Source organism: Vespa velutina, chromosome 25, assembly GCF_912470025.1.
Source record: "Vespa velutina chromosome 25, iVesVel2.1, whole genome shotgun sequence".
In the NCBI taxonomy this organism is placed as follows: domain Eukaryota; kingdom Metazoa; phylum Arthropoda; class Insecta; order Hymenoptera; family Vespidae; genus Vespa; species Vespa velutina.
This window is the reverse complement of record NC_062212.1, coordinates 1,083,739-1,106,238: the sequence shown is the minus strand read 5'-3', so window position 1 is coordinate 1,106,238 and position 22,500 is coordinate 1,083,739. Positions and strand designations below refer to the sequence as shown.

Below are 22,500 nucleotides of genomic sequence, written 5' to 3'. Positions count from 1 at the left end.
CCAACGAGCGATTTCAAGGTCGCCCCTAATCCCCTACCACTTGGTGTGTTCAGGCTAGTTGCGTTTCTGAATCCCTGGGGATGTGCGTCCAAACATTTCTGATACCTCAGCTATTGGAATCGATTATTATTATTATTATTATTAGACTATGTTACAATTGTCGGATCGATGGGATTATATATGATTTATCAAGTTATTATAACAACAGAGATATCAATTGCTTTTCCAATAACTATTTATTCGTTAGATTAATTTATAAGTCCTACGGGATTTATTCTAATATCATTGTACTATGATATCTCGTTTATTATTTACACAATAGAAAAGAAATATTACATTCTCCAACAATCAATTGATATATTTATTTGAGTTTATTTAATGATTTTGATTTTCATTTTCATTTTGATATAATAGAAAAGAAAATTTTTAATTTTATCCCTCAGTTATTGATAAGAAAAGAAACAAAAAAAAAAAAAAAGAGTAAAAATATTCGACTAATAATTGTCAATTTTGTTAAATACATTTATAAATTTCAATTTAGATTGACACGTTTCCAATAGTTTCAATTATTATAACAAATGAACGTATCAATTGTTTTTCTAATAATTAACAATCTGTTGAATTAATTTAAATCCTACGTGATCTATTATCTAATATCATTGCTGATATCTTTGATTATTATTTACACAATAGAGAATTATTATACATTCCTAAAGATCAATTTGATATATCTATTTAATGATTTAAATTTTCATTTTAATAATAGAAATAATAATTTCTAATCTAATTCTTCAGGTATTGATAAGAAAAATATTAGCCTAAGTATTGTCAATATATTATGGTTGGAAACTATGAAATGGGCTTTTTTGTTTAGTTATTTTATTTTCATTCAATGCCCGTTTCATAGTTTCCAACCTAATACCTATATATTAGGTTGGAAACTATGAAATGGGCTTTTTTGTTTAGTTATTTTATATTCATTCAACGCCCATTTCATAGTTTCCAACCTAATATATATCATTTATTGGAATCCAATAATTTGAATATATTTCGAATTATGGATCGATCGATGTAATTTTATACCTTGCAAGCTGCTTCGATCGTTTTGCAGAGAGCACCGCTGCTAGGCTCACAATTGAAGACATGTGCGATGAAAAGATCTTGAGCTGTATGCATGATGAAGGCGCATTGTTTAACGTTACGACCAATTCCAAGGAAGGACAAATAACGAACACGACATTCGGTGATCAATTTATCATCCTACGAATATAAAATAATCAATTAATTTTAATCATGATTGCAATTAATTCTAATTTAATAATAATAATTATTATTATAGCGAATTAAAAAGAAAAAAATTGTTGTTGCGGATTATTTATGAAAAGAATAATAATAATAATAATAATAATAATAATAATAAGATCGACGGGAACAACAACAACAATAACAATAACAATAACAACAACAACAACAATAACAACAACAATAACGTCAACGACAACGGCAATAAAAGATAGAAAAAAAAAAAAAACAAATGTACACTTACGTTTGGCGTGAGTATAGAGATCATGCTAGGTGCTACTGCAACATTAACGTTTCGCCATTGATTCAATGGTGTGTTTGACACGATATGATCTATCGCGTCATTTAACACTTCCATACCAGTTGCCGAAGTAACCTGCATCGAGCCAAGATATTGTGCCTTTAATACTTTCTTTGGTTCTTCCATTGGCGTTGGAAATGATTGTGCTGTAATGATAAACAATCGTTCTTTCTTTTTTCTTTTCTTATTTTTTTTTTTTTTTTTTTTTTTTTTTTTTTTTTTTTATTATTATAATTATTATTATTATTATTATTAATTATTTTAATTTAATTATGAAGATTACTCACTGACTAAGGCCTGTCCGTTTCTGTGAAAACGCCGATGTTCAGTTGGTAAATTCGTCGGTCTCGTTGCCAGGCTCGTTCGACCATTGATATCAACAGGCTTTGCTAAATTCTGATGTTGTGATCGTTCGATCATGATCTTCTTACATATGTCACGAAGTGTATTTGCGATCGTACGTGCTGGGATGTCGCAACGGAACACATGACACATGTGCTTACGAGTTGATCTGTCTCTTGCTACATAAGCAAAGTCCCTTGACAAATTTAAACAAATTGATTAATATTAATCTATCCTTTTATTCATTTTTTTTTTTTTTTTTTTTTATATAATTAACAATTAATTTAAATTTATCGTAAAGTTTATCTCAAGAGTTGAATTTTTTCTTGTCAGATATTTCAATGTCAGATAAATCAATATTTACCTCTCACTGGTTGAGTTCGTCCAAAAGATTTTTGAATTGGACATGTAACAAATGTTCATTGATTAATATCAAAAAGAATTTTCTAGGGATTTTTGATTAACTAGTTTCTTTTTGTTCTTGTTTTTGTTTTGTTTTGTTTTGTTTTGTTTTGTTTTATTATTATCGTTGTTGCTATATAGTTGTTATTGTTGTTGTTATTGTTGTTATTGTCGTTGAATACAACTTACCGGCAGTGATCTCTTCCAACACCCCAAACTCTGACTGTGTGAATTGGTTGAGTGTTCAGTACCGTAAGATTTTCTGGATCGATTAGTTTTAGGGCTCCCTCGTCTAAATCCATGAACAAATCTTTTCCCTGTAATGTTTCGTTAAACGAATTTTTTATTTTTTTTCTTTTTCCTTTTCCTTTTTTTTTTTTTTTTTTTCCCCAATTTCAACAACAATCCTTCCAATCAAAATTCTTCAAATTTCAACTTTCAAATAATCATAATATTCGTCAAATTTACAAAATTTTCTCTTTTAACTTTCAACAATTTCATTTTCACTTTGCGACATTTGAAATTTTCAAATGAACGATATCCGAATTGTTGGCGATTTACAAAATCAAACGATTGCAAAAAAAAAAAAAAAAAATTTTTACAAGATCTACAAATCTGCAATCTGCAAAGCTTTTAAGAAAATTGTTGTCAACAAATCGATATAAAAAAATTGCGATTACTCCACCTTGTTTATTTCTCTCTCTCTCTCTCTCTCTCTCTCTCTCTCTCTCTCTCTCTCTTTTTTTCAAGCAAAATTGTGATTACACGGACTGATGGCAAAAAAAAAAAAAAAAAGAAATTGCAATTTGCAAACTAAACCAAAATAAAAAAAAAATTAATATTGTAAATCCTCGGATCAGAGATCGTTGAAATTTGCAAGTTTTGAAAATTGTCGAAATTGAGAAAGTCGATTGAATTTAAACGAAGAAAACAAATTTTTTTCGATGGCCGATTAAAGCTGAAGAAAAAGAAGAAGAAGAAAAGAAAAAAGAAAAAAGAAAAAAGAAAAAAGAAAGAAAAAAATGAGAAACTTACATCACCCCATCGTCCAACGACATCGAGTAGATCATTTCTACCGAGCGATAGATCAACGATACACTTGTTAACCGCTTTGCTAGATCTTTCAGGCGTTAGATCCTCCTCAGCAATTTCTGTCCAGCCTAACGATCGTACAGCGAATCTAATCGGCTTATCCCTACCCTCAGAATCGGCTCTGGCTGGATAACTTCTTCGTCTTTTCAATTTGATTAATAGAAACGAAAAAAAAGAAATGTTTTTTTTTTTTTTTTTTTTTTTATATATAAATACAATCAAGTCAATCGATAAAAACAATTAATTAGAAAATATTGATCTTACTTCAGTGCCAATTCGACCTTCCTTTTGTTCTCCAATTCCTGATCAAGAGCCGAGCTAGTGTTGCTACGTGTTACGGTATTAACCATACCACCAAGACCATGAAAATTATTTATCTGCAAAAACAATGATATTTATTTGTTTTTGAAGTGTCACGTACAAAAAAAAAAAAAAAAAAAAAAAAAAAAAAAAAAAAAAATTATACAATTTATCAACAGTAGATCTCTATCGCTAAAACGCACCCCCAAACCCCCAAATTTTTACGCAAGCTCCCACCACCAGCTGCTCGCCTACTTCGCTTAACCATCTCACCAAAAAAAAAAAAATCAAACAAACAAGCAAACAAACAAACAAACAAACAAATCAATTGGAAACTCACGCTGTCGTTGTCCTTGACCAAGCTTCTGCGATTCTCGGTTTTGTTATGCAACGGCGCTTCAGGCGGTTCCCTTTGAATGTTTCCACTTTTAACGTGCCAGTAATAAGGGCCATTTTCGTCTGAAAGAAGGAAGAAGAAGAAAAATAAAAATAAAAAAAAAAAAAAAAAAGAAAAGAAAAGAAAAGAAAAAGGAAGCAGTAAGAGGATCTCGTTAGAGATCTATAGTAGACAAAACAAAAAAATAAGTCCACTCTTTTGCCTCCCATTCTCGCCCCACCCCACCCCACCACCTCTCCAAAAGAAAGAAAATAAGGTAGAAAAAAATAAAAAACAAATGATTAGAAGGGATATACCTTCGTGTTTCTGCCAACCGGGCGGCAAATTTTCATCCTTGTCCTCGGAATCATTCGTGTCAACGTCGTTCGGCGCCTTGTCCTGAATATTATTTTGCAATGCGGAATTGTTTTTTTGATCCTTCGGCTGTTTGATCCTCCGTTTAACGGGTACTGCGTAAAGCTCGCTGTTCAAGCCACCCTCGACATGTGGTACACCACCCATCTCTGTTGTTTCGTTATCGGCTTTCTCGCAATAACTGAAATATCGAAATAATATATATATATACACACACACACACACACACACACATATATATATATATATACCTGTCAATAACTTTACTATGTAATTTTAACAGTAATTATTGGAGAAAACAATTACGTGCCGATAGGATCGTTTCAAACGGTTCGGTTTGTTTCCAACTATTTTTCTTTTTCTTTGTTTTTTTTTTTTAAATTTTTTTTTTTAATTTTTCATTCATATATATATATATATATATATTCAGGCGACCTTTGCTGTGGAATGATCGAATCGTTCGGACCAAATCAACGCAACGCCAAGCTAAAGGCAAACGTATATTAGAATGTATCCAAAAAAAAAAAGAAAAAAAAAAGAAAAAAAATTCATAAGACACACAAATAACAACACAAGGCCGATTACTACTATACATTACTATGCGGGATATATAATAGGTGACCCTGGGATAATTTGGATTTGGTGGAATGAACATTGTGATTGCTTTTGGACGAAAGTTTGGTTCTTTTTCTTTACCTTTTTTTTTTTTTTTTTTTTTTTTTTTTTTGGCTGGAATAGGGAAAGAATGGGCTGCGGAATTGGTGGGATATATTGTTGTCTTTCACATTTCTCATCGATCTCAGTCACAAAAACAAAATCTGATATTTAACGAGCCACGATGCGAGTCACAACAACGGATTGCATTTTTTTTTTTTTTTTTTTTCTCTTTTTTTTTTTTTTCAATAGTCAATGCCGCCATCTAGCATCAATTTTACCAAATAAATTTTAATTTGTACGAAACTCAAAAGGCGATGCATTTGTACACACACATGTATATATATATATATATATTTTTTTTTTGCGTTTTTTCGTATACATACATGTAAGTATACATACGTATGTACACACACACACACACATATATATATATATTTTTTTGTGCACTTATGCATGTATATATATTTCTTTCGTGCACTTATATACATACCTATATATATATATATATATATATATATATATATATATATATATATATATAAAATATATATGTATGTATATATGAAAAGCATATGCTCTTATTTACTGCAGCAACCAAATAGACAGACGTTGAAGCCACGTAAGGGAAATTTTCTTCGTAGCGGGTGGGTTTCAACCCAGACAATCGATATATACATATATAATATGTAAATAACAAAATACATACTACGAAAGAATATACACATATATATATATATATATATATATATATATATACGCTCATACACACACACACACACACACACACACAATGCTCTCGATCGAAGGCAAGTACGAACAAGCTACATCGTACCTACGAAAGCTATTTACTTTGCCAGGTCAACTAAAAGCGGCGGACACTTTATTGATCCGCCTAGCTCTCGAGAAATCGATCGCTCTTTGCAAGAATGAAGAAAGAAAGAAAGAGAGAATGAAAGAAAAAAAGAGAAAGAGAGAGAGAGAGAGAGAGAGAGAGAGAGAGAGAGAGAGAGAGATAGAGAGAGAAATAGAAATAGAGTTCAGAGAGGGATAGAAAAAGGGGGAGAGAGAGAGAGAGAGAGAGAGAGAGATAGGTATATAAAATCAAAATAAATATAAATGAATAATTAAATAAAGAAGTTAATAAATGAGTAAATAAATAAACAAAATAAATAAACAAGTCAATAAATAATTAATTAAATAAATAAATAAATAAATAGCTTTAATCAGATATTGATTTGGCCAATAATCATTGTGATAATTTGATAATAAATGAAAAAAAATTGCTCAGTAATATTATTTTAAATATTATTTAATATCGTTTATAATTAATTCTCATATTATTACGGAAATATTAATTTAATATATTATTAATAATAATCGTATTATTGTTATTAATAAAATACTTTGTTGTTCGAAATTTATTACTATTGTAAATGTCTGTTTTTCTCTCTCTTTTTTTTTAATATTGCTTATTAGTGCTATATTATACATATGTATTAACTATATTTATACGTAGGTATAGTTATGAAATAAATCAACACTAATGATATTTTACCTTTAATTACAACATTAGTGCTAATTTTTTTCTTCACTTTTTTTTTTGTTTTTTTTTTTTTTTTTTTTTTTAGTACTCCTATAATATTTCTCAATAATAGCAATAATAGCACAAAATATCAGTATCGTTTATTAGTGTCGTATATATTAGTGTTGTTAAATTTTATTTCTTTAGTATTTCCTAGTGTCAGTGAAATTATTAATTAGAAAAATTATATATACATATATATATATATATATATATTTTTTTTTTATTAGTGTTCCATGATAATTCTTAAAGCTAAAAAAAATATTAATATCGTTCATTAGTGTTGACTACAATTATTTATTTTATGTCTTTCAGTATTAATAAAAATATTAGTGTCGTGTAATATAAATAAAATCCTCAGCAATATTTATATCATAATATTTTATAATATCAATAAATTATTAATATTATTTATTAGTGCTTCTATAAGTATAGTAAATTTTTTAATTATCCACATTAGTGTCGTATATCACGTTATTGTTGTTTATTAGTGTTGTAATGATATCAATGAAATATTAATGATAATTCACATTAGTGTTGTTTAGTATCAATATAAAAAAAAAAAAAAACATTATCGTTACGTAAACATTAGTGTTACACAATGTATTAATAATGATTCTAAGATTTTTATTTAGTGTCTTTTAGTATCGATTATAAAAAGAATAATTATTATCGATTAGTGTTATAAATTGTTATCGACAAAATTTAATTATACTTTATAAGCGTCGTATAGTCGAGATAAAAACGTTATTATTATTTTCAATTAGTGTTCCTACGTTGCACTAATAAAATATCAATTACATTTTCATATTCGAATATTATTATCATAGATTTAAATCAATCAATCAATCAATTATATTCATATTATTAATATATATATAAATTAATACATCACAAAATTTTGACAACACTTATTGGCCAATCGCAAACGGGAATGCAAATAATAAGCAAAATAAATTAATTTAAGGATAATTAGAAAGAGATTGATGGATAAATAGATATATAGATAGAAAGAGAAAGATAGAGATAGACAGATACAAAGCAAGCTGAATCTAATAGAGAAGAAGAGATAGAGATAGAGATAGTTAGACAGAGAAAGAGAGAGAGAGAGAGAGAGAGAGAGAGAGAGACAGAGAGAGAGAGAGAGAGAGAGAGAGAGAGAGAGAAAGAGAGGTACGATCGAGCTTATTCGTACGTACATTCTCGTAGCGGATATATCCGCAGCGTTGATGGTAGATCCTGTTTGCTGGAGCAAAGAAGAAGATCTAGGTGGTAGGATCGATGATGACGTAGACGTGGAAGGCGGCGAGGACGACGGGGACGATGGTCGAGGATTCCCGTTGAGGGTGTCGTCGACCAAAGCTGACTCCGTCACACCCTCGCTGCTGTACCTAAATCAGTTTTCGTAAACCCCAATAGAAGGATCTAATTGTCTTTTTGTTTTTTTTGTTTTTTTTTTTTATATATTTTTGTATTGTTTTTTATTTTTCTTTTTTTATTTATTTATTTATTTATTTCTTTCTTTTACTTTCTTATCCCTCATCAAACAATATAATACACACATATATATATATATATATTCCTTATGGATTCCATTGAATCTCTCTCACACACACACACACACACACTTCTAATTCAATTCCCCCTCCACCCGATTCTTTCATCCAACATTATTATCTATAGTCCTTCAAATATTTTATTTATTATAAATTCAATAAGAAAAAAAGAAATACGCAAACGTCCAAATCATATCCAAGAAAAACTAATTGCTGTCATGTAGTAATGATTAAACAAAAAAAAAAAAAAAAAAAAAAAAAAGGAAGAGAATACAGAATCTATAGATCAATAGATCCATGATCGTTCCATAGATCTCGATGGATCATCGTACTTTTATCGTGATACTTCGAACAATGCGAGTAAATACGTTGTAATTGAAATCGTTTAAGATCTCTTTGACGCGTTCCAATTCATTTCTAACGATGTATATAGATATTTAAAATACTATAGATATTATATAAAAAATAGAGACGTCCCATGGATTTAATTGCGATCTTGAATTTAACTGCATTATAATTGACGATCAATGATCAACAATTGAGGGACAACAGGTTAGTATACGTTCGCGAACTACGTGTTGAAGTAATTAAAAGGATTAACTCGACACTCTCGAGGACAGACTAATATTGATCTTATTCTTAAAAAGACTATAATATGGTATTCACGTTAATCAGGCATTAGAATTTTTTCTTTCTTTCTCTCTCTCTCTCTCTCTGCGCCCACCCAGCCCACCATAGCCCCATCCTGCCCACAATAGCCCACCCCACCGATCATAGCCCACCCTGCACACAATAGCGCCATCCCGCCCACCATATCCCACCCGATCAATGTTTTCGAACACTTACGACACAATATCTTGATTTGTAAAAATATCTACAACAATAAAAAAAAAGTCAATGCAAATGTTAAAGTTGAAAAAGAGTTAAAATGACACATTTAATTATATTTCTTTTGTACGGATAGATATAAAGGGGTTAGGTAGGTAGATAGGTAGATATTGCTTAAGGGGTTCAAAGGGATGAAATTTTACACCGATCCTTTTTTGTTCCCTATAGATGCAACCCCTTCTTTTCTTTTTTCTCCTTCTTCTTTTCTTCTTCACTCACACCATTTTACCTTCTCTTTATTTTTCTTTCTTTGGTTTTATTTATTTTCTTTTCTTCTTCTTCTTTTTTTTTTTTTTTTTTTTTTTTTTTTTTAGGACACTGTAGCCATCACGTTCGATCATAATATCGGAGTTTCCAGCAATGTTACTAGGATATATCAAATACACCGAGTTAAATGAGACTATTTTGCAGTTGGTGAGAAGGATGCAGGGATGCAGGGAGAGAGGAGAGAAAGCATTTGGGTTAGGTGAAATTGGCGATATGCCAGAAAGAGGTTTTAGGGTTGATAGAGTAAGATGGATAAAGATAGAGATAGATAGATAGATAGATAGATAGATAAAGTGAGAGAGAGAGGAGGAGGATTTTATGATATCATCAATGCGGTTCAACCGCAAAATTGATCGATCAATCCCATTGATAATGCGGAATATAATGATTTTGAATTTGGTATAGGGAATACTTTCTTGGGGGTCGAGCGTTTTGGTTGTTACATAATAGAAATAACCTGTTATTTTACAGTTTCATTATCAACAACGAAGCCGCAGCACAGTGATACCAATCAATAATGTTACCAATCGTTTTTGAATGAGATAAACAAAAAATAAAAAAAACAACAAAATCATCCAATGAACGAACGAACATCAATAAATCCGTAACAACGAACAAATGAACGATCTTAATTCGATTATGGAGAAAAACAAAAGAAAGAAAAAAAGAAAAGAAAAAAATAATTAAAAGGAGAATTTCTCCAAAGTGATTATACATAAATCGATATCGTTGACGATAGTAAACGTAGTCCCACATGACTTCAAACGTAGGCAAGTTTAGCGTAATTAGAGGACGGTAATTAGCGCTGAGTCATAAACTCTCAAGGCCAATTGCACCGACCAAAATCGGGTGAAGGGGGAGACCGCGAGAGTCCACCTATCATGTACGTTTACTCTCTATATGTATATATGTTTATGTATATATATATATATATATATATATATATATATATATATATAAATACATATATACATATATACATATGTATATATGTATATGAATGTATGGACGTGTGGGTTTACGTCTCGTAACTTTCAGTCAGGTGTAATTAAACCCAATTAGGTCGTAAGACGAGATACTCGCGAGGCACCTGTCCGTATGCAGTAAATTACACCGCACGAAGCCCGTTATTTATCCCATCCTGTTGAAATCATGATACTTTTCTTCTTTCTATCCTTTTCTGTTAATCTTTTTCTTTTTATTTTTATTTTTTCGAACGATTGAGAGGGATTGGAGATTAGGCCATCTTGGATTTTTGGTTTGTTTTTTTTCTTACTTCTTGTTAAAATTAGAATATCGGTATTAGATACTACGTTATAAGTTCAAAATTGAAGAACGACCAAGATTGATGGTATAACTGTAACATCCGAGAGGTGTTTTGGGTTTTTTCTCTGTTTTTTTTTTTTAGTTTTTTTCGATTTCTTGATTTTTATGAAAAACCGTAATATCTGTCTTCGTTATATCGTATTTTTTCAATAATTATAATTAATTAATTTAATGAATGATACGATTAATACGAAACATGTCAATTTTTAATTCCAGTAGAAATGAATTATTATTATTAATAATAGAAAATAAAGAATAATAACAAGAAATAAATAAGAAAACAAATTATTACTATCAAGAAAAAAAAAATCTTTTCTCAATATAGAAAGAAAATTCGTATAAAATTTTTTCAAAAATTATATACGTGAACAAACAAAAGCAAAAAAAAAGAAAAAAAATAATAAAAAAATGGAAAAGAATAATGACATAAAAATAAACCAAATAAAAACAAAAAAATATATGTACATATATAAAATATATTTTTCTCTTTTAACAAATTCTACAAATTACTCATCGAAAATCGTATAAAATTCAATCTAACGTCTAACGTCTAACGAAAAAACGAAACAAAATGAAAAGAAAAAAAAAAAAAAAAGAAAAAGGAAGAAGAAAGAAAGAAGGAATGATGAAAAGAGAAGATAAAAGAAGAAACGTCGTAGATGAAAAATTCGATGAAAGGGAATAGAGGATAAATGGAGGGATTAATAAAACGAAATAAAATGAAAAAACAACAAAAGAAAAAATAAATAAAAAGAAAAGAAAAATAGAAAGAAATAATACGACAGAGAACGAAAAAACAGAGATCGAATACTTCGTACAATGGACAAGCCATTTATCGAAGCCAAATCGAAGATGGGTTCACTACGGATGGTGGGGTCACTTAGAGGAGAAATAAAAAAGAAAAGCAAAAGAAGTAAAAATAAAAGAAATAAAGAAAGGAAGGAAGAAAGAGAAGAATGGAAAAAGAAAGAAAGAAACAAAAGATGAAAGAAAGAAAGAAGGAAAGAATAAGCGTAAAGAAATATCGGGGTGGGCATGGATGGGCAGGGATGGGTCAAAGGGTGGGCAGGAAGGTGGGCAGGTTGGTTCGAATTTTAGAATGTTACAAAGAAGAAAAGGAAGATGGAGTGAGGTCTTTTTAAACGTGTAGAGAGTCAACTAGCCGATAAGACATACGCCAGTGCCGTATCTATAAAAGAGAAAACCTGAACTCTTCACAATCTCTCTCTTCCTCTCTCTCTCTCTTACTCTCTGTCTTTCTCACTCGCTCTCTCTTTCTCTCTTACTCATGAGGGTCGAATGGAAGGGTGCGGAATAGCAGGGGTAGTTTAGGGGTGGGTGGGGGGTGGCTTCGCCGGTAGTATGTATTGATCGAAGCGAAGAGAGGAGCACCCTCTCTTTCTCTCTCTCTCTCTCTCTTTCTCTCTCTCTGTTACACTCTCTGGTTCTGGCTCACTTTCTACGGACGCCCACGTACACTCGCCCCCTCTCTCTTTTCCTTCTTCATACAATTCTATCCGTCCTTTTCTTTTTCTTATTCTTTTTCTTTTATTTTTCTGTTCTTCTACTTCTTCTACCGTACTTCTTCTTACTTTTTCTTGTTCTTATTCCTTTTTATTTCGTTCTGTTTTTTTTTTTTTTTTTTTTTTTTTTTTTTTAATTTTTTGTTCTCTCTCTCTCTGTCTCTCTCTCTCTCTCACTCGGTCTGTCCTTTTTTGTCTGTTTGTTAGTTTGTATTTTATTTTACTGTTTTTTATTTATTTATTTATTTTTTTTGTTCATTACGTTTGAAGGTTTCTTCTCATCGGATGAAAGAGAGAGAAACAGAGAGAGAGAGAGAGAGAGAGAGAGAGAGAGAGAGAGAGAGAGAGAGAGATGGGCCCGATTGACACCCAACAAATTGCATCGTTAGCCCGATTTTACGAACCGTGCTAAATTTTATCTGATAATATTGTATTATTCATTCCTCTTTCTAGATTTCTATTTGTTTATGAGAGCGAGATGACGAGGATTGAGGGGTGAAGGTGCGGCGAATGATTATTTGTTCTGACGCATCGTGACGATCCTTTTGTCTTATGGATGTTGCATTGAAATTTTTCTTTATATATATATATATATTGTTTATATGATATTAATAATAATAATAATAATAATAATAATAATAATAATAATAATAATAATAATAATAATAATAATAATTATTATTTATACGTTCATAAAAATGTTGTAAATATACAGTTGTTAGAAATTAATTAGAATTGTCTTTCTTTTTTTCTTATTTTCTTTTCAGTAAAAATGTTTCAGATCCTTTAACAATGGAGTTGCATTGAAATATTTTTGCGATCTTCTCATTTTTTTTTTTTTTTTTTTTTTTTTGCTTCGACCACATACATACGTAAATCGTTTTCATTAGAAATTAATTAGAATCCTTTTTATTTTCGTGATAAATGACATTTCTCTGCTTTCCTTTTTTCAAGATGTCAAAACTATCGACACAGTACTTGCAATGATATTTATACGTATCGAGGATCATATCAATTCTATTATTTACAAAAATTCTCCTGTCAGCTCATATAGCAAAAAAAAGAAAATAATAATAATAATAATAATAATAATAATAATAATAATAACACAACGATCTAATCATTTTGAAAATATAGAAATTCACTGACACGATGGATCATCCATTGGATTCTTTCATATTTCCTTTTTTTCTTTCTTCTTTTTTTTTTTTTTTTTTTTTTTTTCCTTTTTTTCTTCATCATAATGATCGAACATCTAAGAGGATCAAGTTTAAATGAATATCGAAGGGACAATAACCGTGGATCTAAATAGAGTTCGAATGTAAATTAGAAGGCGTTAAAAAGCATTAGATTCTAAGCACGCACAAAATTCGTTCGGGCAAACGAGCATGAGAGGTGTCGTCGTCCCTCCCCCTCCCACCCCACCCTCGCCCCCTGCCCTCTTTCAGCTTTTGATCGCGTTTTATCGCATAAGTTAGATTAAAATCTTAGAAGAGGGAGAGAAAGAAGAAGATGAGAGTTTTACCCTTCGAAGTACTCCTCCTCCCCCTTACTACCCCCTATCAACCACCCATCCTCTGTTCTCCTATCACTTTGCCTCCCCACCTTCGTCTTCGCCATCAGCAACACCATTCCTTTGAAAAGAGGAAGAAGAAAAAAAAGAATGACGAGAGAAATTAGCGGGGATAAGAGGGGAGGGGGGGGGGGGGGAAAGGAGTGAAGGTGAGAAGGGGGATAAGGAGGGGAGGAAACGATTTTAGAGTTTCGTATATTAATAAAAAGAGAAAGAAAGAGAGAGAGAGAGAGAGAGAAAATGATCGTAAAGATAACGATTAGAGAGAGAGGGAAGAAAGGGCGGGGGGGGGGAGGGAGGTAGAAAGAGAAAAATGTAAAATCAATGAAAATTAAGAATAGAAAAAAAAAAGAAAGAAAGAAAAAAAAAAACAAGAAAGAAAAGAAATTCCTTCGGGAATATATTAAAAATAAAAGAATAATTGGACGAATGTTAGATAATAGAAAAAACAAACAAAATAAAACAAAATCATCGTTATATAATATTAGAAATATAAAAATTATTAGAATAATAATATATTGGTTGTAGAGAGAGTTTATTAGAAAATATGTTTGGTAGTAGATAATCCATTAGAAAATCTATTTCGAAGTAGAAAATTCATTAGGAAATATATATATTGGAATGAGAAAATTCATTAGAAATGGATAAATCGTTAGAATGTAGAAATCGGATATAATCAATGTGAAAAAAGTGTTAGATATGTTGGTTGATAAAATCGATGGGAAAAGAATGTTAGAAACGTAAAAGAGGAAAGGCCATTAGAAGGATATTGGAAATATAAAAGAATCGTTAGGGCAAAAAGGAGAGAATGTTAGAAATAATTGGAGAAAATGCATTAAAATGCATAGAAGAAAAAAAACAAAAAAGAAGAAAAAAAAAAAGTACCAAGAATTGGACGTAGTAAAGTCGTTAGAAAAAAAAAATATTAGAAATTGGAAAAGAAAAAAAAGAAAAAAGAAAAAGGAACGTAGTCATCATCAAAAAAAAAAAAAAAAAAAAAAAAAAAAAATGTTAAAAATGTGGAAAGGGAGAGGGGATGGAGAAAAGTCATTAGAAAGATATTAGAAATAAGAGGGAGAGAGGGAGAGAGAGAGAGAGAGAGAGAGAGAGAGAAAAAAGAGAAATCTCATGAATTCGAGAATTAAAAATGTGACGCAATCCTCTTTTTCAGAGGAAAAAAAGAAAAAATATTTCGTTTAACGAACGAGTATATTAGAAATGGGCGAACCACCTTTATCATTCCCATGAGTACATATCCCATATGATAAGTAAGAGAAAAGGACAGAGATAAAAAATAATGTACAAATTCCCTAGGATTTCATAGAGAATGTTTTATTTATTTCCTTTTCTTTTTCTTTCTTTTCTTTTCTTTTTTTTTTTTTCCTTCCTTTCCTTTCCTTTTTTAACCAATATCCATCTCTATTCCTCTTTTCTATTCTTAACCTTCCTTTCTTTTCTCTTACGAAGGAATACTAATCAAAATGCACACGTCATCACTCTCTCTCTCTCTCTCTCTCTCTCTTTTCCGTCTATTTATATAAAAAGAACACTGTTACTGTAACATAAAATTTTATAACTTAAAAGGAAAAAAACCCACCTTCGACATACACGTCTTTGTAATCCCTTTTTGCGTGGTCCGATAAAAAAGGAAAAAGAAAAGATACCAGCAAGAAAGAGAAAAAAAGTAAGAAAGAAAGAAAGAAAGAAAGAAAGAAAAATGAAGAAAAGAAAATAAAAAAAAAAAAAGAAAAAAAAAAGAAAGTTTTCCTTGGCAAATAAAAAGAAACGAGTTTTATCCTTTTACGCGTAATTAACTCATAAAGATATATTTAATATGATAATTATGACGATAAAGGTCAATCTATAACTAACATTTCATAACTATCGGTTTAATCATAATTACATCTGGTTAACACGTTCCGTGGCATGTGTACCACCGGTGGTACACGTTAAACTTGATCTTCAGGCCGCGTGTACCACCGGTGGTACACGCGGCCATTTTTTTTTTCTTTAGTCAAAATATCAAATGACCTGAACGACAAGTCAAGCAAAAATGGCTTTGCCAAGGAACGTGTTAATACATCTCTCTTTTTTTTCTTATATATATATATATATATACTTTTATGTACAATTATATTTAATTATATTTATATTATAGATACATATATATTTTTAAGGATGACTTTTCGTAAGAAATTTTTACGAAATAAAAGAAAAAAAGAAGAAACAAAAAAGAATACATTCGAACAATAATCCGACCAATGGCGAAGCGCAGTGCCTTTGATTAATCCTAATCTCTCGATTATCTTATTTACTTTGTTTTTTTTTTTTTTTGCTTGCAAACAAAAAGAAAACAAAGAAGAGTAATGATAAAAGAAAAAAAAAAAAAAAATCAAAAAGAAGAATAATGATGCAAAAGAAAAACGTGGATACAGAAAAGATGTATCCATAATTCAGGTAGTTCGTGGGAGAAAAGTAAATGCGAATATATATGTATATATATATATATTAGGTACAGTAATGGTGATACCACGTGACACGTTTCTATGTAGCTATCTCTCTTTCTCTTTCTTTCTCTCTCTCTCTCTCTCTCTCTCTCTCTGGAACATTGAGAAATTACTTGGACCAGACATCCCGGAACAAAGTCGTGATGAGTCACATGCACGCGCACGCTGTTCGATCATAAATCCTTGAAATGGAATCCTTCTCCCTTCCCTTATATCCCTTCACCTCAATATGATCACCACTATACCCCCACCACAGATCAACCCCCCTTATCCATTCCACCCTACTTTCTTCTTCTTAGGTTCTCTTAGTTCTTAATTTATTTTAAGTAATTTTTATAGGACATAATTCGATAGATCCATAGAAACTTGATTAGTCTTATCTTTTTTTTTTTTTTTTTTCCATATTGAATCCTAATATATTTCTAATATTAGGTTGGAAACTATGAAACGGGCGTTTTTGTTGTTTTTTTTATTTTCATTCAACGCCCGTTTCATAGTTTCCAACCTAATATATATATATATATATATATATATATATATATATGTATATGTGTGTAAATTTTTTTTTCATATTTGTGTATGTATATGTTGTATGTATGTATGAGAAAAATTAATGTCAAGTTTCACTCGACATTGTGATAAATCAGATATATGTTATATTATTTATAATATGTATATATTATTGTTAAATATTATATGTCTATGAAATATTATTATTATTATTAATATTATTAATAATAAAATATTATAGATTTAATATTGATATATTGATTAAAATATATATCAATCATTGGATAAAAATTTTCTTCGATTTTGTATTGTACGTTATATTCAATATGAAATTGTCGAGATATGGGAGGAGATAGAACAGTGGTTCTCAATAATCGATAATTTTTGTTAATTTAATTCGTACGAATAAATCGAATTATTTTCTTTTTATTTTATTTTATTTATTTATTTTTTTTTTTTCTTTTTCTTTGATAATTTCCTCAACGTACAATCGAATAGTATTGATGTCATGCGTTAAATCGAAATTTCACGTTAAAATAGCAGTGATTCTCAATCGTCGCTGAATGCTTTTTGGTAGTTCAAATAAAAAAATAATTTGGATGAATAATCTTGAAGATGAAAGAAGATGATTATTACCATTCTTTTTTTATCTTTATCTTTTGAAACGCCGTGATATCCATTTAGAGTGGGTGAAGGTTGACTCAGTGAGAGAGAGAGAGAGAGAGAGAGAGAGAGAGAGAGAGAGAGAGAGAAATATCCGTACACCTGCTGTTATCTTAGTGCAGGACGAGGAGAGGTTCTATTACCATTAGAGCACCTAATGCTTTCCGGGTGTTAATGGAAAGCAGAGACGTTCGAAACTGTGTGCATTAGACGATATTCCCCCACATCCCTCTGCTCTTCGCCTACAACCCCTAGTGAAAATCGTCAGGGATCTGGATATTACGTAGATCGTAAAGTCAGTTACGTTAAACGATCCGAGACACTTCCTAATTAAATATTACTCATTAGAAAGAAAGAGAAAGGGAGAGAGAGAGAGAGAGAGAGAGAGAGAGAGAGAAAAGAAAAAAGAAAGAGAAAAAGAAGAAAATTTTATCTAATTTCAGATTATGTGTCCTCTCTCTTTCTCTCTCTCTCTCTCTCTATCTCTCTTTCTTTCTCTCTTTTCTCTCTCTATTTCTCTCTATCCTACGTCTTCTTTTTTCTTTTTTTTTTTTTTCTTATTTTTGTTCTCTTTTTACTTTTTTTTTTTTTTTTTTTTTTTTTAACTAGTAATACATACGCAATTGTCGTTAAAATAGCGTGCTATTTTTTTGATTTTTTAATGGAAGAGTAAAGTAAGAACGAAAATAAGAAAATTAAGAATAAAAAGTAAAAAAAAAAAAAAAAAAAAAAAAAAAGAAAAAAAATAACAAATGGACCTTATACAATGTCATTAAATAATTATCAATTATCGATCATTAATTTGTATGAGTGTATATATGCGTTAACGTATGTTTATAAAATATACAAAAAAAATTTCCTCTTTTCCACTATTATTCTCATTTTAATATCAACAAAATTTCGTATGATTAATTTTTTTAATCGACAAAGAATCAATCTCCATTAGAACGCGACAGTTAATTAATCCTTTTATATCTTCCTTTCTTTTTTTTTTCCTTTTTTTCTTTCTTTTCCTTTTTCCTCCTTCCTTCTCACTCTTCATCACTCTCTCTCTCTCTCTCTCTCTCTCTCTCTCTCTCTCTCTCCCTTTTTTTTTTTTTTCTTTTTTTAATTTCACTCTGCGTCATCTCGTTCGAAAAATTGAGATCCTTATATTTTCGAACGTTTGACGATACTTTCATGCGAGTCACGAACTTCCTTTCTTTTTTTTTTCCTTTTTTTTTTTTTTTTGGTTTCATCACGAGTCGTTGAACGAAATAATACCGTTTTCTATCTCTATATCTATCTCTCTTACTCTCTCTTGCTCTTTCTCTCTCTCTCTCTCTCTCTCTCTCTCTCTCTCTCTCTCTCTCTCTCCTTTTCTTTTGGTTTCAGCAACGTTTGATCTTTCTCCCAGAAAATTCGAATTTTTGATGGCCGGCCACGTCTCTCGTCGTCGTTCACTTCAAAGCTGAAAGAGACAGAGAGAGAAAGAGAGAGAGAGTAGTGGGGGGCAAGAGAGAGAGAGAGAGAGAGAGAGATAGGAAGGGAGGGAGAGAGGTGGGGCAGAGAGAGAGAGAGAGAGAGAGAGAGAGAGAGAGAGAGTGAGAAAGAGATAGAGGGAAAGGAACAAGCTTTTTCTCATTGTTTCCAGACGATATGAGAAAGTATAGAAAGAGATAGAGAGGGGGAGGGACGGGGATAGATTATGAAATGTCCAACGTGAAAATAGAGATATATAAAAAGAAAAGATATAAAATAAAAAGGAAGAAATAAAAAAAAGTGAATGAGAGAGAGAGAGAGAGAGAGAGAGAGAGAGAGAGAGAGAGAGAGAGAGAGAGAGAGGGAGAATGGTAATCTAATTTTAGAGACATGAGATTTTTAAGATGAACAAATTAAATTATTTTTCTTTTTTGTTTCCTCATATTTCTGATTCATTGTTCAATTAAAAATATAATAATAATAATGATGATGGTGATGATGATGATACTATAAATCTACTAAACAAATGCAATATATTTATTTAATTAAAGAAATAAAGAAAGGGAAATAAATTAGAGAAGGAAAGGAAACAAATCCAAGCACGTTAATAAATTTATAAAAAAATAATGTCAATAATAATGACTCAAAAAAATTAATAAAGATAATAATAATAATAATAATAATAATAATAATAATAATAATAATTGATAAAATTTACAAAACGTACAAATTATATTATAAATATATTAAAGGAAATAATAAAAAAGAAAACGAAAAATCAGTACGAAAAAGAAAAAAGAAAAAAGAAAAAAATAAAGTAAAAGAAAAACAAGAAAAAAAGAAAAAATAACCAAAAAAAGAAAGAAAAGGAAATAAAATAATGATAATATAACAACAACAACAACAACAACAACTGTCGTACCAAGACTTCATCATTAAATAAGTGAATTGCAATATATTCAGCTAAAAAAATAAATAAATAAATAAAAACAAAAAGGAAAAAAGAAAAAGAAGAAAGAAAAAGAAAAAAGTGAAAGAGAAAGAGAATAAAAAGAAAAAAAAAAAAAAGAAGAAGAAGAAAGAAAAAGCAACTTCGTCCGTGAAACATTTTGAATATTTAAGATGGTGGAATACATTTCGCCTGCCGACAAAAATATTGTCTTCTTCGTTTTCGTAAATTAGAAAGGCATCGATCTAACACGTATCCAATGTAGAATTTTGTAAGGAAAGGGAGAGAGACGAACCACTGAGAAACGATCAAAGGAAGGAACACGGAGATTGGTTGAGGGAACACGTCAGGCAAACTTAAAAGAAAAAGACACACACACATACACACAAAGATAGAGAGGAAGAGAGGGACAGAGGGAGAGTGAGTGAGATCAGACGCGTGAAGTGGATTCTAATTTTAGAAGGTAGGATCGTGTTCGTCTGCCGATGATAGCCGAGCACGGGGAGAAAGTGAATCAAGGTACGTCACGATTGAAGAATATTTCCAAGGTCCTTGACTTTTTCTCTCTTTCTCTTTTTTTCTCTCTCTCTCTCTCTCTCTCTCTCACTCTCTTTCTTTTTTTCTTTTTCTTCTTCGCTCTTTGTACCCGTAAAAAATTGTTTTTTTAAAACCCCACCCCACCTTGCCCGATCCCACCTCACCTTGCCCGATCCCACCTCACCTTGCCCGATCCCACCTCATCTTGCCCGATCCCACCTCACCTTGCCCGATCTCACCCATTGGTTTTCTTCTTTCATCGATTAATTTTTTCTTCTTCATCATCTTAAAAATAATACTTTTCACGAAATTCTGTTCTCCTTTGTAAATATATTTTACACCCGCTATAATGTTTCTTCTTCGTCCTTCTTTTTTGTCACTCTTCTTTTCTTATGTTATTTTTTTTTTTTTCTTCTTCTTCTTCAATTCATTCCGTCGATTAATTTTTACATTTGATTTTGTTTCTTTCTTTCCTTTTTTCTTCTTTCTCTGATAATTCGTAGTCGTAATATAACAAATTTTTCATTGAGAATTTCTTTTTTTTGTGTTTTGTCTTTCTTTCTTCCTCCCTAAAAATTCAATTTTAATAGCGACGAGACACGATTAACGAGGCATTGAACGATGAAGTAAGTGTTTTCGAGAGAGAGAGAGGGAGAGAGAGAGAGAAAGAGAAAGAGGAAATACTTCGACAAAGTGCAAACTCAAAGTACTTTAGAGAGCATTCGGCTTTAATTAATGATTGTCGCAAAACCAGAATGGCGTCAAGTGGTTTGACGAGGAGGAACGAACGTGTAAGACAGAGATACACGATAATATCGCGTGCGCGCGCGTGAGAAAGAGAGAGAGAGTGAGAGAAAGAGAAAAAGATTTTGATACATGACAAGTTACTCCTTCAAAACTCATCGCTGATTCGATCGATCTATAAAAACGTCAAATCGTTCTAGCATTAATCTTTGAACGATCTCCGATTAAATTCGTTTATCGTTTATGCTCGTTAGAAAAAGAAAAGAAAAAAAGGAGAAAAAAAATAAAAACGAACGGTAGAAAAAAAAAAGAAAAGAAAAAACAGGAAAAAGATTCCTCGATGACAAAAAATGAGAAAAAAAAAGAGAGAGAGAGAGAGAGAGAAAAAAAAACAAAAATTTGTGCGCGCGACTCGTCCGTTATGGGGAATGAAAAAATTGAAATGTCGAAACAAGAATAAGAATTATACAAAAAAAAAAAGAGAAAAAAAATAAAATAAAAACAAAACAAAAAAAATTGAAATGTCGAGTGTGACTTGACGAGGGAAAAAAGAAAAAGAAAAAAATTAAAAACAAAAAAAAAAGAAAAAAAAGAAAAATCGAAATGTCGAGTGTGACTCGTCAAGAACAAAAAAAAAAAAAGAAGAAAAAAAAGGAAAGAAAAAAAGGAGCAAAATAAAAATGGAAATGTCGAGTGACACTCGATGTAAAAGTTCAAAGGGTATAAAATAATTCGATTGTTCGTTATTATTAAAAAATGTAATAGAGAGAGAGAGAGAGAGAGAGAGAGAGAGAGAGAGAGAGAGAGAAGTAGCTGACTTAAGTACAATATATTGCACGTGCATGGTGTGCAATATACAAAAAAAAAAATACCTAAAGAGAGAGAAAGAGAGAGAGAGAATGCAGTGAAACGATCCAGCGTTTTATACGTAATAACGTAGCCATGCTATAGGGCAGCTTTTATCGACCATCCCTTCGTTTCCCTTTTCACCCTACCTCAACTACCTTCTCCTCACTACGAACTCACCCCTCAAGCTACCAACTCACCTCTCTGGGTCCCTTGCATCCTCTGGTATCCACCCTCTCTCGTGACGTTCTTTTCTCTCTCTACCTCTCTCCCTCTCTTTTTCTCTCTCTCTCTCTCTCTCTCTCTCTCTCTCTCTCTCTCTCTCTCTCTAACTGTCCTTTGTATAACTATATTCATAAGTGTATACGTAGACTCCTTCGTACATAGAACCCTAACGTTAAGCAGAGATGGAACACAGTAG

At 30.9% G+C, this 22,500-nt stretch overlaps 1 protein-coding gene across 8 annotated transcripts in view; it reads right to left on the bottom strand.

Annotated features, from left to right (window-relative positions):
* LOC124957397 (protein Fe65 homolog) overlaps nt 1-22,500 on the bottom strand; it is a 145,650-nt gene that overhangs the window by 975 nt on the left and 122,175 nt on the right. For 7 of the 8 annotated variants that reach the window (XR_007103516.1, XR_007103517.1, XM_047514415.1 and 4 more), the window contains 11 exons: nt 7,929-8,120; nt 4,433-4,671; nt 4,080-4,198; nt 3,704-3,816; nt 3,383-3,581; nt 2,537-2,664; nt 2,310-2,315; nt 1,891-2,141; nt 1,547-1,749; nt 1,084-1,260; nt 1-110 (listed from right to left, as the gene is read on the bottom strand). The exon at nt 1-110 is cut by the window's left edge. Coding sequence is in view for 6 of the 8 variants with exons in the window: in XM_047514415.1 (XP_047370371.1) it covers nt 1-110; nt 1,084-1,260; nt 1,547-1,749; nt 1,891-2,141; nt 2,310-2,315; nt 2,537-2,664; nt 3,383-3,581; nt 3,704-3,816; nt 4,080-4,198; nt 4,433-4,671; nt 7,929-8,120 (1,737 nt within the window). In the remaining 2 variants the exon portion in view is untranslated. The remainder of the gene's footprint in view (nt 111-1,083; nt 1,261-1,546; nt 1,750-1,890; nt 2,142-2,309; nt 2,316-2,536; nt 2,665-3,382; nt 3,582-3,703; nt 3,817-4,079; nt 4,199-4,432; nt 4,672-7,928; nt 8,121-22,500) is intronic. The other variant, XM_047514417.1, reaches the window with a different exon arrangement.